At 42.6% G+C, this 20,526-nt stretch overlaps 1 protein-coding gene and 1 long non-coding RNA gene across 6 annotated transcripts in view; one reads left to right on the top strand and one right to left on the bottom strand.

The window, feature by feature from the left end:
• Nucleotides 1-1,404: 1,404 nt before the first annotated feature.
• Nucleotides 1,405-9,208, top strand: LOC109194460 (polymeric immunoglobulin receptor). 5 transcript variants are annotated; one of them, XM_019349439.1, is made up of 7 exons: nt 1,405-1,643; nt 2,405-2,740; nt 4,554-4,901; nt 5,630-5,704; nt 6,082-6,189; nt 8,347-8,387; nt 8,691-9,208. In XM_019349439.1, exons 1-7 carry the CDS (start codon nt 1,604-1,606, stop codon nt 8,808-8,810), a joined length of 1,068 nt encoding a protein of 355 aa, XP_019204984.1. In that variant the 5' UTR covers nt 1,405-1,603; the 3' UTR covers nt 8,811-9,208. The 5 variants fall into 5 exon arrangements, with proteins under 5 accessions (XP_019204984.1, XP_019204985.1, XP_019204982.1 ...); XM_019349440.1 differs by having other exon boundaries at nt 2,402-2,740; nt 5,633-5,704; XM_019349437.1 differs by having other exon boundaries at nt 2,402-2,740.
• Nucleotides 8,744-20,526, bottom strand: part of LOC109196137 (uncharacterized) — a 26,518-nt gene continuing 14,735 nt past the window's right edge. The window contains exon 3 of the long non-coding RNA XR_002057597.1: nt 8,744-9,162. This is a non-coding gene — a long non-coding RNA (uncharacterized LOC109196137). The remainder of the gene's footprint in view (nt 9,163-20,526) is intronic.

Genomic DNA, 20,526 nt, shown 5'->3' with positions numbered 1-20,526 from the left:
CTTATCATAACAATAGTCAGTAGGCGAACCCCACTGCCAGTGCAATACAGCTCTTTAATTTGCCGACCAGTAATAATCTCTAAACACAGGGAGACCCAACCCCACCACTGGAAGTATTTTTTTGAAGATGAGCCTTGGATATCCGAGGGGGTTTTCCAGGAACCTTATTTTTGAACAGCATTCCTATCATTCTGACTTTCAGATTAATATACCAATCCTGACCTTGAAGGAGAGGTCAGAGGTCAGACGTGACATGATATTTTAAATCTTCATATAGCCTTTTTTTTTGCCCCTTTACAGCTTTATTTTAAAAGATACAGTGAAAAGTGACAGTAAAGCACAGGAGAGAGAGGAGACGTGGCATTGGGCTGTGCTCACACACAGAATGACATGCACATATGCAAACACTACCAACAACCTTACCTAAACTTCAGAGTTTGTGGCACAGGCACAGAAAATGGGGAACTTTTCAGTGTGCAGAGTCATCACAGATTTCACACCTTTGCTTGGGGTGAATTAGCAGAACTCAGTTTACGAAGTTCAGTTTCCTTAATTTTATTGTGAAACGAGTCACTCCACCGTTTAAAACTAATATTTAACAGGACAAAATTTTATTAAAAGAAATTCAAATTCTTTTCATGTGGTGCACATTAGTGGACAGTAAAGCTGCATTAATGAGAGCAACCCCGAGACACTAAACTTCATATTTACCAAAGAAACCTGAAAGTCTAAAATTTAATGTCTTCAAAGTCTCAGCAGTTCATGGTTATTGGAGATGTTTCCTCTTTGTTCTTTGTGAGAATAAAATAATTTTCCATCTTAAAACCGTGAAAGATATTAAATGTTCACTCAGTGCTGTTGAGCAATAAGTTTGTCAAACTTGGTCAGTGTTGACGTTCAGCTTCCTGTTCTGCACGAGCTGACCTCAGACTCAGAGAGATAGCATTAACAGGAAGTCGAGCTGTTGCAGCTGTTATAGACAAAAACAGCCTTAATGCAACTTTTTAAAATGGACACGAATGATCCTCTTTTCTGGGTCTTTGTGCTCGATGTCATGTTAGTTGTGATGTAATATTTAAGTTTCATTATTATGTCCAGTCAAAATGAAACTAAGTTAAATAAATAAGGAATTATCTAATAAAAAAATGAACACAAGATTCAAAAGATCTTACTGGAAAGCTCAGATCTTTAATGAAGGTCGGACAGATTTACAACCTGAGAGTCAGCAGATACTGAAATACTGTGAAGTCTCAAGAACAATATGTACATATAACAATGACACTTATGATCATTTAAGAGTTTTAATATTAGAAGAAGACTAAATGAATTTTAGCTGAGTTGGAAGAATCAGCTGGACACATCATCACATTTATAATTCGTGCTGTGAATTCTGGTTTCAGATTTAAATGTAAATGTAAAGATTTGCATGAATGAGCAGGAAGCCCTGCAGCAGACTCACAGACGGATGCAGAGGGGAGGAGTGTGGAGGTGTGTGCTGTGTGTTTGGAGGAGGGACTCCTTCAGTTAGAGAAGTGAGGCGTCACAAGTTCCTGGTTTCCAGTGAAGAAGAAGAGAGGCAGCAGTAAACCATCAGAGCCTCATCATGAAAGTCCATCACACTCTGATCTGCTTCTTCTTCCTTTGTGAGTACATTCACTTTTTCTTTCTGTCACTCTCATTCTTCCAACATGTTTCTTTCTATTGTTAAACATGATGATCAGAGTCAGCTATGAGTCACTTTCATGGACGCTTCTTCCATTCAAACTGCTTTTATTCATGATTTCATGGATCTGTTTGTGGCCAGTATGGACAGAAGAAACCATCACAGTGAGCACATTCATGGACATGTCAGCTGCTCACTTTGGCTTTAGGACTTGATCACATGTGAAACCATCATTTCAAACACAGCTCATTACAAGTGTTTCTTACTTCCTCAGAATAAACTGAACAGTCAGTAAAATAAAGGGAACAAACTCAGCCTGCTGCCTTCAGAGTTTATCGACTTAGCTGAACTTTAATTTGACTAAACTAAGAAAATCTGCCTGCAAACATTTTGTTCCTGATAACTCAGATTAAACAGAATAAACTGCCTCACATCCTGCAGCCAAATATAAAACTGTGAGTCATCGCCTGAAACCAAAATATGAAGAAAAACTGACATGTGAAACTTTTAGTTTCCTCCTGATCACAAACAGCTTAGTGTCAGAGCTCTAACAGGACTGGATGTGGATCTTTGTTCTGATCAATGAGGAGAGAAGAGTGAAACTAAGATGATGTTTAAACTCTGAGCTCTCAGTGTTTCACATTCAGACTTTAGTGTGTCTGTGTGTGGATGCTGTGATCAGACTGCAGCTTCTTACAGGAAGTACAAACAGTAACTATTGATGGTTCTTGTTTCCAGCAGCTCTGCAGGATGGAAACGCTGAAGTCAACACCGACAAAAACATTTCCTTTGGAGTCGTTGGAAGAAATCTAACAGCTGAATTCTCCTTTCCTGCTGGAACATGGAAAATGTTGTGCAGAGGAGAATGTAAAGGAGGAAACATTCTTATTAATACAACAGATGAGAAGCATCAAAGTTACAGATACAGCACTGGATATGTAATTGTAGAAAGTGCTCCTCATTTCTCTGTGAGCATCACACAGCTGATCATGTCTGATGCTGGACAGTACAGCTGTGGTGTGGGTGAATCTCCATCATCAGTTTCATACAGACAGTTTGAAGTTGTTGTTGCTGAAGGTGAGTTTCAGTTTAAACTGTGCAAATGTTGATTTCTCTGTTTTGTCTTTTGTCTCTGAAAGTCTGAAGAAAGTTTTATAAAACTTTGGAAACTCTGAGATTTTTACTTTACTTCATCTTTTTATCAGTTTTCAGAGTCAATGACTCTGAACAAACTTCTCTTTACCAAACTGTGTTTTTTAAACTCTAGTTATGTATATAACTATGGAAAAGAACATTCCTGCCATAATCTCCATCATGTCAGGATGATGTGAGTGAATCGTGCTGCACAGAACATCAGACACAGCATGAAAAGGAGAAGCTGTGGTGGAGCTGTGTGGGCAGGAGACAATAACACGCTCTGTATGAGATTGGCTAATATGATATCTGAGGTATCGTCTAAGTGATCAGCTGATCTGTTTTTTGTGGTTGAGCTGGACTTCATGAGCAAGAACTAAACTGTGTTTTAAAATCAAAGGTTTGTGTGTAAATTAGAATTTATCTGTTTGATCCATATTTGTATTGCACAGTATTCACTGAGGAGTTTTTAACATCACATTATTCTCACGTTACTGGATTAAATTTGAGGCTCTGCTCTTTATCTGATGCCACAGCGAGTCACGGTTCATGGTTTCAGTAATGATGTTGGGTTTTTGATTGGATTTCCTCTGATCACCTGCACAGGAAGTGAAGCGTTCAGGGTTAAAGTCTGAGTTTCCTAAACCACGGTCCTGTGTGGACTCACTGAACCTGACACCAACATTTAACATGAAGCTTTTTACCAGCTCGCTAAGTTAACCCATTCGTTGCCAGTGTGTTCACATGAAAGGCGGGAGCAACATCTGACCAATCAGAAACATGGAGACGTGCTGACATCAGAGCAGCTGATTTTACAAAGTAAGATAAAACTATAAAGAGGTTAAACACATACAGTAACACAGACTGAAGTCATCTGTGTTAAAGGCTGCATGAACGCTGCGATCAGTAAGACTGTGAACGAGCTTAATGAAGTTTAGGTTTTAAAACACAGAGAATCTGATGGATTACAATTTATAATCAATATTTCATTAAATTCATGTTTAAAAGAAAGGTTTTAGTTTTTATTCTTTCAAATGCAGTCTCACTAGAGTTGTGGGCTTAGACTGTGTGCAAATCTGATGTGAGGTCAGCAGGTACAAACAGCTGCTTGTTTTAGGATCAGATACTTTTGATTATAAAACAAAAAACTGCAACAGGAACAAAAAGAATCAGGGGATAAATTTGTATTTAAGAATTAATATTTTTTCAGGGATCATCAGGGAAAAGCAAAGACATTAAACACCACTGGAAAATTTTAGACCCTCCTACTATCTGCTCTCAGAGGTCTCGGGGTTTTCCAGAGATCTGATTGGACAGTAGGTTTTGGTTTCATACCTGGTGATCTGTGATCTGGAACATAACCTGCTCTGGAGCAGATTAGCTTAGCATATATATGAAATATAAACGGGTAATAAGTGAACCAGCTTCATATTAAAAAGCATGATTAACCCTGGAGTTACGTGGACAAGATTAAATCCTGCTTTGTACAGTAAACACAGTAAAACCTCCAGAGTGACACTAGCAGAGTGTCTGTATGTGTCCACTGTGTTATGATGATGTTATGATGATGGCACGAGGAGGTCGGACTGAATCAGAAGAATTCACTTCAAATCACTGTTGAATTCACTGTTCCAGCCACAGACTGGTTGAACTGGGCAGCTCCCAGTGTAACTGTGGCTCAAACTGGAGTTATTGTGATCAGACTGCATCATCTTCAGCACAGATAGTAACTATTGATCGTTTGTCTCTTTAACAGCACTGCTGGATGGAGACGATCCTGCTCAGCTGAAACACTTCTATAAAGAAACTGGAAGCTCTCTCACAGTCGGATGTTCCTTTAATCCGTCTGGAGGACAAAAGTTCTTCTGCAGGGGAGAATGTGGAGAGGGCGAGGTTCTTCTTCAAACAGATGATGAAGATGCTTCCAAAGACAGATACAGAATTGGATTTAGAGGAACTTCAGAGGAGACATATGGAGGAGGAGGAATTGTGTATGTGACAATCACACAGCTGACTGAGTCTGACTCAGGACAGTACAGATGTTCTCTGAATCCATCTTCTGGTCAAGCTTCATTCAGAGTCTTTGAGATCAACGTCACAGATGGTGAGTTTTCCCTGAAAATGTTTTTAATGTTGCTAATTTAGTCATTGATAGCTGCTGGTGTTTCAGATAACCAGACATATTATCTAACAGCCACACTGTAGATAATGATTTGCACTTTTTCTGCAACTAAAATCTAATTTGACAGTTTTTCTGGAGCACTATCAAAACTTGATGCTATTATAAAATCTGAATTTCAGAATCTTTCTTTACACTTTTATCCCAGATGTCAGATACTGCTGATCTATCAGACGCTGCTGATCTATCAGACGCTGCTGGTGTCTCACCTTTAAGAAAGAGGTGTTCTTTAACTTCGGTCATTTCCAAACTGGCTGCAGGAGGACTGAGCTGTCCTTTTTGTTAAAGTGCTACAACATCAGGTGGTGGGAAAGGTCACAAAGTTTGAAGACAGCAGTCTGTGTCCACTCTGAGGGATTTTGTGTTTGTGTCTTGGTTTCATGCACTGGTTTGGACACATATTAATGTTTGGCTATATTCAGAAAGAATAATATGTCAGTTAAAATACACCCAGCATGTTGAACAATGATACCTGCCTACTGTGATGTCAAAGATGTGATGTTACAAACATCCTTACTCACAGTGACACTGCAGCAGTCGTGTGACACACAGTGATGTGTCACTCTGAGTGTGTGAGCGGGCTGCTTTTTCTCAGATCTCTGCTTTTAAATAAGAACCACATCTAAACCAAACTTCACTCTCTGACCTTTCAGCAGTCGTCCAATCAGCCTTCTCACCTTCACTCACCTCCAGTGTAACCACGGAGCAGCCTGAGAAAACATCTGAAGGTACAATTGTGTCCACAGGTTTTTAAAGATCCTCCTCTGTACACGACCACTGTGGAATTTATATCAAACAATTTAGATAATTTAAAACTTTTAATAAAAACTCAAATGTTGATGGTTTGATTTAAAATCCACTGCTGTGGTCTACAGATATAAACTTACATAAAGATGTCCAAACACGTTTGGTATTAACTGGAGAATGAGACTGTTTAACACAGTCATGCAAAATATCTCCAACTTACCCTGAGTCTGAATTTAGGTGCATACAGGTAAATACTCACCTCAGGGGCCTCATGTTACTAACATGACAGAGAAAATACTGATTACATGCTGTATCAGGACATGTGAGCGTAAACTAACATCTTCTGAATCTGCTGCAGGTGTTTCGCTGCCTGTGGGTCTGACTGTGGCTGTCATCATCATCATCATCATCGTCCTCTCATCACTGGCTGTTCTAATAATCTGCATTAAGAGGAAGAGCAACAGAGGTAAGACAACAAAGACACAGCAACAACAGAATTTTCCATTTATGATCAAAATCTGAAACTAACTTTATGTCACTTGTCAAAGCTGCAGTGAAACAAAAATATTTTCTCTGACTTTTTCTTTGTGACTCATCTGCACGCTTTGGTTTGAGGACACGGATAGATGTTAGGCTCAAAACCTGAGGTAACCAAACACACATGCAGCGTGGGTGATTTCAGGAGGATCAGACTGAGTCTCTGTTTCAGCTCTTACTGCTCAGTACTCTGATTGGCTTAGTGAGAGGTGGAGCATTCAGGAGGAAGGACACGATTCACTGCTTTGTTAATTCATTGATTTAAATGTAAAAAAATATTAACAGACTGCCCTTCATTTACATGCTGCAGCACAGTTTTAACTGGTAAAAGAACATTTGAGTATAGTACTCTGGTTCTGACGTCCTTACACTGGTTTCCAGTTGAATTTAGGATCTAATTTAAAATCCTTTTACTGGTTTTTAAATCCTTAACTGGTCTGGCGCCTGTATATTTGTCAGATCTGCTCCTTCTCTCCCCAATCACTCCGGTCAGTTGCTCAGCTGTTGCTCTCAGTCCCTAAATAACAGCTGAGAGGAGACCGAGCGTTCTCCATCGTGGCCCCGAAGCTTTGAACTGCAATCTGCTTCAGTGTTGGCCTTTAAATCCAGGTTAAAAACTCATTTCTATTAACAGGCTTTTGACTCGGTGCGTAACTGACTCTGTTATTTTATTGATACTTATTGTTACGGTAACTGGAGGGACTCAAACACAGGACTCCTTTGCTCAAAGGAAGAACAGAGGCTTTATTCACTAACACCAGGTGAAATGTGCCACAGTGACAAAGTGCTATACAAGAGTGCAGGGATCAGGGATCAGGGCTCCAGGGAATCTGCAGGGGAAAGCAGGGGAACACTCTCACTCCTCTCTCACACCAGAATCTCCGTAAGGAACAAGGGAAGGTCTGTACACAAGGGAACTAGATTAGCAGTGTCCTAGACAGGATTTCACTGACACAAGTCAAGCAACAATCCAGTGAAGAGCAGTCTCACTCAAGTAGAGGCCAGTTAATGAGACGCAGGTGTTACTCGTCTCCCAGGTATGTAGGCCAAAGGTGGGAGCCCACAGTGAACTCTGCCCAGGTGACAGAGGGAGAGAAAGGAAAGAGAGAAACACAATAGCAGAATATTTCTCAGGCAGATCTGCTGCACTGATGTACAGCACTTTGGTCGACCATGTGTTGTTTTTACTGTGCTATATAAATGAATTATGTTATGGTCCAATGATGTTAAGAAACATGTTAGAAAGCACAAAAAATACAAAAATGAAAAATCCCTTTAAGAATGCATCATGTATTCGTCTTTTCCTATAGAAGAGGAGACCGTGCACAGTTTTCATGAGTTTAAAATAAGATATTGACTCAGGAATTAGTAAAGCAGAGAGGTGAAGAAGAAAGAGGTCAACATGATTAGTACATATCTGGGAAACTTCAAGGTCAAAGAAACATCACAGAGAAAACAGGAAGACAAACAGGATCTGACATTCAGCTCATTCAGTTAAACACAGGCGTTCACCACAGACGACTAAACGAGCTGAAACAGTGACCTGGTTATGGCTGCTTGTATCTATGAGCTGACTGCTCACTGTGACCTCAGTAAACACTTTCCTGCTGCAGCCAACAAGCTGAACTGTGTCTTTTATAATAGGAGTGCACTAAGCAACAGCTGACATTACAGCAGATAATTCCATCTTTAATATACAGGCTATGCTTTTTACCACTGAGCTGACAGAGTGAAAACTGACTGATTCAGGCTTGTGTGTTAGCAAATACATGTCATGTGATTCTGCACTGAGGCAGGTTCTGGCTCCAATATTCAGGAGTCAGGATGTGAAATCACTTCAGCTTCATTGCTGGAAACTTGCAGAAAAGAACAAAATATACACGGAGCAAAGTCAGAGAGGAAAATGGAAACAGAGCAGAGGAGCAGAGAGTGGGAGAAACAATAAATAAACAGATATATAAAAATCCAGATATCAGACTGCTCATAACCAAAGTGAATAATTCTGAATGATCTCTCGTGTTTCTTCCTCATGTGCACTTTGAATGGTTGGTCCTTCTAACAGAGGAACATCCTGTTTGTTCCACAGGTTTGAGGACCAGAGGAAACTCAGAGGGCACAAACATGGAGGTGACTTTCTTTCTCTTTGTTTCCTCTCACTGCTGACAGACTGCTACCGTAACAAAGAAATAAAGCAGTCACAGTGTGATGGTTCAGTTTGTAGACTGTTCCAGAAATTACAATCCAAGAAGGTGAATTCAAACAGGTAGGTGACAAAAATGGCCGCCCAGACGGAGACTCCAACAACAAACAGAGACACTGTTGTCTGAGAGGTTCAACGAGGCAACATGGAAATATTTACCAGCACAAATGATTTCACCAAGTCAGAGTCTGTTCTTGTTATGTGAAGAAGACAGTGTGTCTCTGTTTTAGGACGTCCACTACGAGAACTGTACTCCAGGTTCTACACGTGAAGACTCGACCTACCAGAGCCTCCATCCAGCCGCCAGGGACCAGGACCAGACCTACTCCACACTCACACACCACACATGAGACTCTCTGGATTCACACCTGGGTTTATTTCAGTGCATCAGGTTTAAAGTTTGAACACAGACCCTGAAAACTGTAAATATTAACTCGCTTTTGGAGTCAGCTTCAAGTGGCCGTTAGAGGAACTGCAGCTGTTGGAACGTCTGCAGGAGGAACCAGCCCCACCAGCCTCCATCATCCTACATGAGTGGAGACTGTGAAGTCTTTCTGCTGCAGTGTGTCATCCATTTGGCTGAGAAGGAGACTGTCTGCAGTCTCCCTTCTTTCCAACACCTGGACACCTCCAGGACCCTGAGAGTGACCCCTCCCACCCTGGACAGACACTTTCTGAGTCGCTCTCCTCTGTATCATGAAACTGCCAATATTATGTACATGTGATTAAAAACAACAAAAAACATTAACTCTCCTGGTCAGTCTGTTTTTTCTACATTTAGAAAAATGATTAAATGTTATAAATTTCATATTTTACTAATCCTTAAACAGAGACGATCGTAGCTTTGGATTCTTCTATTTTATTTTAGTGTTTTAAGTTAATCAGCTGCAGTAAATGTTAATTTTGAATCAATGATGGATCTACATCAGACATAACTGAAGTTAATCAGCTGGTTAGCTGCACAGAGCTAACAGCAAACCATATAAAACTTTAGCATACGTAGCACGCAGCAGCTACACGGATGGTGTTCTTATTCTATCATTATTACAGTGGTTGAAACATAATAAATCTACCTTCACTTTGTGATCCACATCAGTCCTGCTGCAAATCCCACATTTCCAGATCGTTCCTGTGACTTTTGTGTTCTTTAGGTCAGCACAATGTTGGTGTTTGTATTGAATCAGATTATTTGTATGGAACAGACTTTAGTGTCACACCAGTTTGTACAACAGGATGGAGCAGGGAGCTGATGTGGTGTCCAGTCTGTGAAAAAACAGCTGTTCCAGTTACCCTAACTTACAACAACAACACAGTCAGTGGATGTGATCAGCACGTTACCCACTCAACTGTAAACGGGGGAATTTCTGATCATCTATTCAATTCAATTCAATTCAATTTTATTTATATAGCGCCAAATCACAACAAAAGTCGCCTCAAGGCGCTTTATATTGTACAGTAGATAGCACAATAAATCTGTGGATCATTTTTGTTAACTGCTTATTCAGCTGAGGGTCACAGGGCTGGAGTCTGTCCCAGCTGTCACAGGGAGGGAGGCGGGTCCACCTGCACAGGTAGCCAGTCAAAAATGACAGAAACCACACTCTCACATATACACACTTATATGTTTTGGTCATAACCGAATAAGCGTCTCATTGGATTGTGGGAGAGAATATGAATGTCACAGAAAGACCTCAGCTGACCAAGACCCTTGATCCCGGAGACTTCATGATGTCCAACAATGCCTTACATCACCTCACCGCCCCGACGTCAGACTGCATTTTGTTTTATACTCCAGGGCAGCTGCTGTGACACCAACACCTGGAGAAGTGGTGCAGCTGGATAGTGCAGTGGTAAGACTACTGCACTATCCAGTGGGAGTTGCAAGTTTGATTGCCACTGGTGTCCAGTAAAGGTTGTGGCTAGACCCCCATATGCTAAAACCCTGGAATGGCACAGCTGCAGCTAGGAGACAAGCATTTCACTACATGTTGTATTCTGTATGAATGTGTCATGGTCCTGGGTCATTTTGACCCAGCGTTCTTAGTTTTCTTGTGTTTTTGTATTTTGGTCTTTATTTATTCCATGGTTCCTAGCTTGTTCAGTTTAGTTTATTAGATTTCCCCTCGTGTCTTTACCCCGTGTCTCCCTCCAAGTATCTGTGAGTCCCCATGCCTCGCTTCTCCTTGCGTTTTGTTCCATGTTTTCCCAGCCCGTTATGTCTGTGCTCTCCCCGTGTTCTCTCCTCCCCTCCTGTCTGCGCCTCTGTGTACTTCCTGTCTTACTTTGATAGTCTCCCGTCAGTATGCGTCATGTTGCGTTTGCTCCTGCCCTGTCTCGTTATGATTATCTGTGTCAGCTGTGTTCCCCGTGTGTTCCCATGTCCCTCGTTATCCTTCTGTGTATTCATGTCCACGTCTCCCTCCATTCTGTGTCGTGTTCATGGCTGTATTTCCCTGTGTTTCGTCATGTCTCAGTTTAATCATGTCCCAGTTTAGTTTAGTTTAGTTCTCTGTTTTCCATGTACTGCAATAAAGCAGTGCTTTTCAGTTAATTCCTCGTGTGTCCATGAGTTTGCATTTGGGTCGTCACCTGCCTCCGTTACGGAGCCGAATCATGACAGAAGGTTGTTTGTTTCAGCTGAACTTTGTGCATTCTGATTACAATTACTTCCGTTAACTTTACCTCAGTGTTGGTGGTAAAATTCATATGAAATAAAAGAATAATACAATAAATAAACTGGATTCTGTGGAGGAGTCACTCTTCAGCCTAGATGAATTCCCAGTCTTGGATGATCACATGTCCCTGATGTTATCCACAGTTTAAGTAGAATCTGAGTAAACCCGTTGTACTGTTATGAGATGCATGTATACTTGTGAAGCCTATGACTTTTATCTGACTGTTATCAGGTGTTGTAAAAATACAGCATGTCACATCTTCTTCTTCTGTGCATGCCACAGCCTGCCTGTTCAGAGAACTGCATGAAGCCACAATGAGTGGAGCACTGCAGCCACTGTAACTCACTTTAATGCAGTAAACTGAGCCTGTCCATCACAGAGAGGCTGTGTGCATCACTGCTTTGAAAGGGACCAATCGCATTTGAATGCTTCTTCTTTTGGGCTCCACCCTCCAGACTCTCAAAGCCAGGATGACTCGAGGGAGCACAAATACCTGCAACAGTGTGAATCTGCCACAGTGCTGCTAAAGCACATACACATGCATGATGACTTGTTTGTGCTTGTGGATGCTGAATTTAACACGAACAGATTGTTGAATTTATGGACAAGTCATTTATTTTGATATAATTTCATACACCTTCACCATTCAAGATGATGATGATGAGATATCACCTGCTTTGAGGGCTTGGTGGAGTAGCTCGTGCAGTCCAGTGCTGATATTGCTCAAAGCACTGACGTAGAATTCATCACGCAGCTGGTGTAACCATAAAACACCAGTTAGAAAGAACAGCAGACAGTTATCTGATAAAAATAATCTGTTTATTGAAGAAAATAAAGAAGACAAACTCTGCAGGTATAAATGATGAACTCATTTGTTGGTATTGAGGGCTGTTTTTCATCAGTGACATTGAAAACACCTTTCTGCGGAGTCGGGGCAGTCTGCTTCTCCCCACCGCAGGGAAAAGGGTAACATCACCTGGGTCTGGGCGCAGTTTCCCCCTCCAGGGGCAAGGGTACCTAGACCCGGGGCTTAGAGTACGCTTGGGGAGTGTGATTGTGTGTACAGCGTCTCTTTATGTCCGTCTCCACGTTGGGTGAGTGTTGAGTAATTGTATATGAGAGCATGAGGGTGGGAATAGATGTTTGTATCTGTGTGTGCCTGTTTGTCTGTGTCTTTATGTCAGGTTGGGTATCAGACGCCACCTCTCTGGGGACATCTCAGGCCCTCCAAGGTTTGGAGGCCCATCTCCCCCACCACTTCCCCTGCCGGTGGCAGACGCCCTCAGACATCGGTGCGTTGGTGGTTCTTTGTGTCCGGGGGTGGGCGCCCAGGTACCCACCGGCTCACTCCTTGGCGGCTGCTTATCGGGGCCTGGAGCCTGGGGCTCGCTCGGGCCACTTCGGGGATGGGGTGCCCTCGGCCTCTCAGCCCGGGGCTCGGTCACTCAGGCACAGCTGGCTGCCGGCGGAGCTCACGGGCACGTCACTGCAACCCCCCCGGCTTCTGCTCCGCGGCTGCTGAGTGACCCCTCATCTGGGACTCTCCTCAGCTCTTTCTGGGATAGTGGCGCGGCTGCCCCTCTGTTGGTCTTCCTTGGTCTCTTGTGTTCTGGGGGCCTCTGGATGTCTGGAGTTTTGATCTCCTCCATACCTGCTTCATGCCCTGGAGGACGGGGCAGTGGCCCCCCACACCCTCTAGCAGATCATTACATGAAGGAACCTTTTAAAAACAAGCGCGTTCATGCTCACAGGTGCACACACGGGTGATCACACACACAAACTACACCCTTTTTGGCTCCTACCTCAAAGCACACTGTGCGCTGTCGATCCTACGTGCTGCACAATAATGTTTAATATTTAGTATTTACTGTCATATTCCCATATATCATTGTGATGTTGTTTATTACTCTCGTTTTCTTCTGCTTGCTTTCTTTTTTTCTTTCTCAACAGGTGATCCAGGTGATCGATATATGTATTTTTTGTCTGCTTATTCTGTTGGTTTTTGGTTTTTGCCCTTCTCCCCCGTCCCTCTTCTCAGCTGTTTTTCTTTCCCTCTTTCTTTCTCCCCTTTCTTTCCACCAGTCAAGTCTGTCCCGTATTCAGCAAGTCAAAATAAAATAAACAATAAAAGGTGAATCAAATGGACCATTACGGCAAGGCTGGGATGGTCCATTTGGTAAAGTAAATCCGTTGGGCATCTTTCTTCGCCTTTAGACAATAATTCTGATGGCAAAAGAACCAAACGGGACAGGTTTAAAAAAAAAAAAAAAAAAAAAAAAAAAAAAAAAAAAAAAAAAAAGAAAACACCTTTCTGGGTTTTGGTTTGGGTTCTTCCACCAAAAAACACCGTATGCACCATTTCTTCAATCACAGACCTAAGAGGTGAGCCACAGCAAACCCCAAGTCACAAGATCAGACGGATGAGTCTCGACCTGCAAGGCCACTCAGATTTTTTCATATCAGAGCAAGCAGGGTAAGAAGGTTTAGGTGCAAAGAATGGAAAAAAACAAAACAAATCAAGACTGTGAGAAGTTTCATTTTAAAATAATGATTTAGTCACATCATCAATTCCCCTGGTGTGAAAGGCTGGATCGCTACAGAGCGTTGGATTAGAAGCAGCAGTGTCACATGTCCTGAGGGATCAGATCATACGCTTGGTCACTTTATTGTCTCATTAAGGGTGCATAACAGTGGGTGTGGTTCTGGGACAAACATCAGGTATGTCAAGCTTGATAAATAATGCGAACACAGATGAGGATAAACAGAACAGATAAGCCCTCATCCTAACACTGGAATCCAGCAACACTTCAAAATATGGCAGATATGTCCAAAAACAGACGTTGCTCGTTCTCAGTCTTACTAGGGTCACGTATAACTGCCCCCCACCCTCGATCTAACTATCAAAGCTGTAACATCCCACATGCAACTGACTGGTGATATGATGGAAAAATGTCTGCCACAGCTGGATGTGAGTACTTCAGTAAAGATGAGGCTGTAATGGTAAAGACTCTGAGAAGGGAAAAATGATTTAAAGTGACCTTTTAAAAGCAGCTGCAAACAGTCTGATTGTAATCTGATTACACTTCATGTTGAAATGTGTTGACAGATTAAGATTCAGTCATTAAATGATGTCAAACAACCAAAAGTTTAACACATTTCTCACTCAAAATCACCTAAAGAGTTAAAATCACCTGAGAAATCAGACATACTGGGTCGACTCAGAACCAGACTCACTTTAAGATATCACAGGCTCCTTAATGGATCAGCACACAGTGTCTGAGTCCACTAACATGACAGGACGGATCCAAAACACACACTGATCACAGATTCAGACCAGATCAGGATCCAGTTCAGCTCCACTCATTTCTCATTTAATACCATCTGGATCCTTTCAAAGCAGCTTATTGACATGATTTGTGCTCCTTATTTAAAATGTCTCATTCTTCCAAAACAACAGTGAAATCTGTAAAATCTCACAACACAGATCCATAAAAGCTCAGACATCTCTAACATTTTATGTATGATTTGTATTTTATGTATGATTAAAGTATGGGGTGTCTGGCCCATTGCTACGGGCCATTCAGTCCTTATACGACTGTTGCAAGAGCTTGGTCCCACATAGCCGGCAATAAGTCGGACTTGTTCCTGGTGGGTGATGGACTCCACCAGGGCTGCCCTTTGTCACCGATTCTGTTCATAATTTTTATGGACAGAAATTCTAGGCGTAGCCAAGTGGCAGAAGGCTTTCACTTCGGTGGTCTCAGAATCTCATCTCTGCTTTTTGCAGATGATGTGGTTCTGTTGGCTTCATCGGGTGATGGCCTCCAGCTCGCCTTGGAACGGTTCACAGCCGAGTGTGAAGCGGTGGGAGTGAGAATCAGCACCTCCAAATCTGAGGCCATGGTCCTCAGCCGGAAAAGGGTGGAGTGCCCACTCCGGGTCGGGGATGAGTTCCTGCCCCAAGTGGAGGAGTTCAAGTATCTCGGGGTCTTGTTCACAAGTGATGGGAGAAGGGAGCAGGAGATCGACAGACGGATTGGTGCTGCGGCCGCAGTGATGCAGACGCTGCACCGGTCTGTTGTGGTGAAGAGAGAGCTGAGTGTAAAAGCGAAGCTCTCAATTTACCGGTCAATCTACGCCCGTACCCTCACCTATGGTCCCGAGCTGTGGGTAGTGACCGAAAGAACAAGCGGCGGAAATGGGTTTCCTCCGAAGGGTGGCTGGCCTCTCCCTTAGAGATAGGGTGAGAAGTTTGGGAGGGGCTCAGAGTAGAGCCACTGCTCCTCCACATCGAAAGGAGCCAGCTCAGGTGGTTCAGGCATCTGACAAGGATGCCCTCTGGGCGCCTCCTGGGTTTCCCGGGCATGTCCCACCGGGAGGAGGCCCCGGGGCAGACCCAAGACACTCTGGAGAGATTATACCTCTCGGCTGGCCTGGGAACGCCTTGGTGTTCCCCCGGACAAGCTGGAGGAGGTGGCTGGGGAGAGGGAGGTCTGGGCTTCTCTGCTTGGGCCACTGCCCCCACAACCCGGCCCCAGATAAGCGGAAGAAAATGGATGGATGGAAGTTTATATTGTTAATAACTTCAAAAGCTGCCTTGCAGTTTTTACCATAATGTGAAACAGTGACTGTCAGGAAACCATCACTTATAAGTGAAGCTGTTATGAGATCAAATTATAAATACAACAAGAACATTAATGCAAAGTTTTCTGTCTTTAAACATTTTTATGTTTGAGTTGAGAGCAGATCCACTCTTGAGTCTGTTGCTGTCTGAGGAACTAATCTGGTAGCAGTAAACATTTTGTCCTGTCAGGTTACAGCTGATCATTGGATTTACAATAAACTGTAAAATCAACTGGATAACTGATGAGCATGGACAAAAAAAAATAAAAAAAATAAAATGATGTATTTAATATTAAACTTGTTTTTCTCTCGGATGATGATAGAGTGGCCAAAACTGATTTAAATGACTCTTCTTTCCTCTTGTTTTTGTAACTTGGTCAGCACTGACATGTGTTCATATTCCTTGGGCCATGTTATTAAAATGGAACCCCTGCTTTGTATTTATCTGTTGCCATGGTGAATCATAGTATCAGGGCTCCACTGATGTTCTCCTTCTTTCTCTATTCATGCATGTGTTTAACTCAGAGTTGATTGAACGAACTCTGATCAGCTATTCTGGAACAGCAAAGATTGCCACTCTCAGAGTGAATGAAGTCAGACTTTATTTTTGAACTCAGAGTTGTTTGAACATGATTTTGGAATAGACCCCCGATCTAAACAAGTTAGGCAACATGTTTCTTCCAACCACAAAACTTAAATTATCTTTTAAAAAAATCTAAATAGAAGCAGATCAGAGTGTGATGGACTTTCATGATGAGGCTCTGATGGTTTACTGCTGCCTCTCTTCTTCTTCACTGGAAAAATCAGCCAGCTACATCGGAACATCGCTCCCTCTGCTACAGGATATCTTTCACAAGCGCTGCATCAGTAAGGCCTCCTGCATCGTGCTTGACCCCTCACACCCCTCACATGGACTTTTCTCCCTCCTCCCATCCGGCAAACGCTACCACAGGATCGGGCCTGATCCTCCAGACTGCGAGATAGCATTTTTCCGCAAGCCGTCAGACTCCTGAACTCACTACCAGCTCCCACACTCCCCCCCACCTCCACACACACCCACACAAACCATTAACTGATTCTATTGCACTCCACATACCTCTGCCTTTGTAAATACAGATGTTGCTCTATGGACAATCCTGCTCATGCTGGTCACTTTAATTCACTCATACTGTAAACTGTAAAGCTGCTACATTGGTCACTTTCCATGTGATTGGAGAGGCAAGATGGCGCCTGTGTTTGGCTGTGATGCTGCCATTGCCCTTGTGTTTGTTTACTTTACATGTTGTGTATGTATTTTTGCTACAGTTTTGTCCGGCGTCATCTCCATTCAGATTTATGATCGTCATGCGTTACTCGCGATCAAGTCTGCCATGGATAACTTTCAGAGTCAACGAAATGAGGTTGTTTTCCCACCACCGCTTGAGTGCGGCGCAGCACCCTTTTGCTTCAGAGGCCTCATCGGAGGAAGCGGGGAAAGAGAGCAGGCTTTCCTGTGCGGCTTTGTCGGCTTTGAAGAGAAGCGGATCCTCGGGGGCTTTATTCCCTGGCTGCTGCCCGTAAGATACGCCTGAGATTTGTCAGAGCTGGATTAATCCCCACAACCCCCGATGTTTACCACCCGAGCTGTCATCTGAACGCATGGAAGCAGCAGGAACCCTGATTTGCTGTGCGCCTTACCGCATTGTGCAGTCTCTGTTCCAGGCTACTCCACACCTCTCCCGGTGGGTCGCAACATTAGAATGATGTTAATTAATGCCCGCTCAATTGCCAACAAGTCTTGCTTGTTCTGCGCAGAGAAGCTTGATTTTGTGTTTATTCCTGAGATGTGGCAGCGTGAGAATGAAGTCTCACATCTTTTAGAGCGATGTCTCGCAGACTGTTCATTTCTCTGGGCATTTCTCTTTTCTTGCAGACTCTACTCTCTGCCTTTGTACTGTCAATAAAATTGAAGTGGTTCCAAATTTTGCTTCTTTTCTTGGTTGCTTCACTCATTTTCTTTACTGCCATTTCGTTCGCGAACGACCCATCACTACTGAGCACACTCTGGACTTGGTCTTCACCTATTGTGTCCCTTGACCACTTAAACTTAAATGACATCATTTTTAGCGACCATAAGTCAGTCTCTTTTAATGTATCTGTCAGCTCAGTCTCCTTCCCGAGGTTTTATTAGGCGCAGGCACTTTATTGATCACTCTATCTTTTATAAGTTTTCTTCTCTTTTTGATTTTAAAACCTCCTCCTCCCTACTAATTCTTTTAACAAACACTGTCTTGCCATTCTTAATCTTGCTCCTTTCAAAACCAGTCATTGCTCTGTTAGTTCCTGCACACTGGTGATGTGTCAGTCGTGAACGAAACGGCTCTTAGAGCCGACTCTTTGAAGTGAACAACGCGAGACGGCTCCTTATTGGGAGCCGTGGTTTGTTTGTTTTTTCAGTCACCCTCTCTCTTGCACTTTTTTCCACTTCACTCCGCACGCCAGCCTTGTGCTTTGCGCTGGGCAGAGGGGGGAGGGGCAATAGTTACACTCGCAGTAGCACAGTAACAGAGCGGGAGGGAGAGAGAGAGAAAGAGAGCCAGGGACAACAACGTCACATTAGAAAGGTATAGTAATCATCCACAACTATTTTCAGTTGCAGATGATAAAGGATTCAGAAAGTTTATTCATGCAGGCCCATATGACAGAGAATGTGCATCTTCTTTTTGTTTTCATATTTTAATTTATATTTAATTGTGTTGTGGTCAGCGCTCTGACCCACTGGTGTCAAGACAACCATCTCACCCTCAACGTCACAAAGACAAAGGAGCTGATAGTGGACTTCCGGAGGTGCAGAGGAGTACACACCCCCATCACCATCAACGGCGCCGCTGTGGAGAGAGTGAGCAGCTTCCGCTTCCTCGGTGTACATCTGGCTGAGGATCTTACGTGGTCAGTACACATGAACAAAACAGTGAAGAAGGTGCAGCAGCGCCTCTTCTTTCTCAGGAGACTGAAAAGATTTGGCATGAGCCCCCGCATCCTCAGGACCTTCTATTGCTGTGCCATTGAGAGCATCCTCACTGGATGCATCACCACCTGGTACGGCAACAGCACTGCTTACAACCGCAAAGCTCTCCAGAGAGTGGTGCGGTGTGCTGAACGGATAATTGGAGGTGAGCTTCCCTCCCTCCAAGACATCTACAGGAAGCGGTGCCTGAGGAAAGCGGGGAGGATCATCAAGGACTCCAGTCACCCCAGCCACAAACTCTTCAGACTACTTCCATCAGGAAGGAGGTTCTGCAGCATCCGGTCCCGTACCAGCAGACTGAGAGACAGCTTTTTCCACCAGGCCATCAGACTGCTGAACACGTCATAGACACCTCACCCTCACTACTGGAACTTCAACATTATGCACTCCATACTGTACATTAATGCCACTGTTTTGCACATACCAACCTCTGTATATTTTATATATCTTATTTTATTGTTTACTTTATTTCATTTGTAAAACATGTATATACACACTATATACACACTCTCACACACACACACACACACGTAGAAAAACATATTTAGTACACACGTTCAGTAATGTATATACCTTTATATATTGTACATATATTTATAACTTTTTAGATTAACCATTTTTATATTTTGCTTGTTTTACGTTATTGTATTTTTGCACAACTCTGTTGCTTGTGAAGCTCGCACACAAGAATTTCACTCACATGTACTGTACCAGTGTACCTGCACATGTGACGTGACAATAAAAGTGATTTGATTTGATTTGATTTACAGTGTTTTGTGTTGTTTCACTTTAAATTTGTAAAAGGGAAAAGCTGAAAATTTAAATAGTTAAAGTTGAAATGTAAATAGTTGGTTTTTGTATTATATTATTTATTTATTACATTTTATGTGGAGTGAATAAATAAAAGTATATTTACGGTGGCCCCAAGAGACAAAGCACGTACAAACTCCGAAACACGTTGAACTCCAAAACACGTAAAAACCCAACAGAAGTGCTCCAGGATGCTCGGCGCAGTGTTGAGCTTTTGTTACCTAGTGGCTACACCAGCCAGGAAGTACCAACGACCGGATTTGGTGTGTGGTAGTAACAGGTAAATGAACATTTTTTTAATTATTTGAATATATATGAGTGCTTGTGTATAAATGCACAAACTTACACATATGCTTTCAATCGTGTAATTTAAGTGATGTAGGTAGCTCTGTTTTGGAAGTTCAGTTAATGCTAGAAATGTGTTTTGGAGTTTCTACATGCTTTGTCTCTAGGGGCCACCGCATATATTTATATATAAACACATATAAATAAAACCACTTTTTTTTACATTAGTAATTCCTTTTGTGCATAATTTTATATTATTGTTAATAATAAATTAATTAAAGCAACAAAACAACCTGAAGAGCCGGTTCGGAGCCGAAAGAGCCGGCTCTTTTTAGTGAGCCGAGCTGAAAGAGCCGGTTCTCTAAAAAGAGCCGGAAATCCCATCACTAGTGCACACCCTGGTTAAACAATTAAACTCATGGTCTTCAACGCTCCTGTCGAAAAGCAGAGTGTCTCTGGAAGTCCACTGGTCTGGTTCTTCATCGTGAGCACTTCAAAGATCTTCTTCACTTATATAATGAGTCAGCCAAAGAGGCCAGATCCTCTTATTTCAATAATCTTATAAACCATAATAAAAATAACCCAAGAATTCTATTTGATACCATCAACAGTATTGTTTCTCCTCCAACCCAGCATGCTGTGTTACTTTCTGATGAAGACTGTAAT

This window comes from Oreochromis niloticus, linkage group LG20, assembly GCF_001858045.2.
Source record: "Oreochromis niloticus isolate F11D_XX linkage group LG20, O_niloticus_UMD_NMBU, whole genome shotgun sequence".
In the NCBI taxonomy this organism is placed as follows: Eukaryota; Metazoa; Chordata; class Actinopteri; order Cichliformes; family Cichlidae; genus Oreochromis; species Oreochromis niloticus.
The sequence above is the reverse complement of the archived record's forward strand: the minus strand, read 5'-3'. Positions and strand labels throughout refer to the sequence as shown.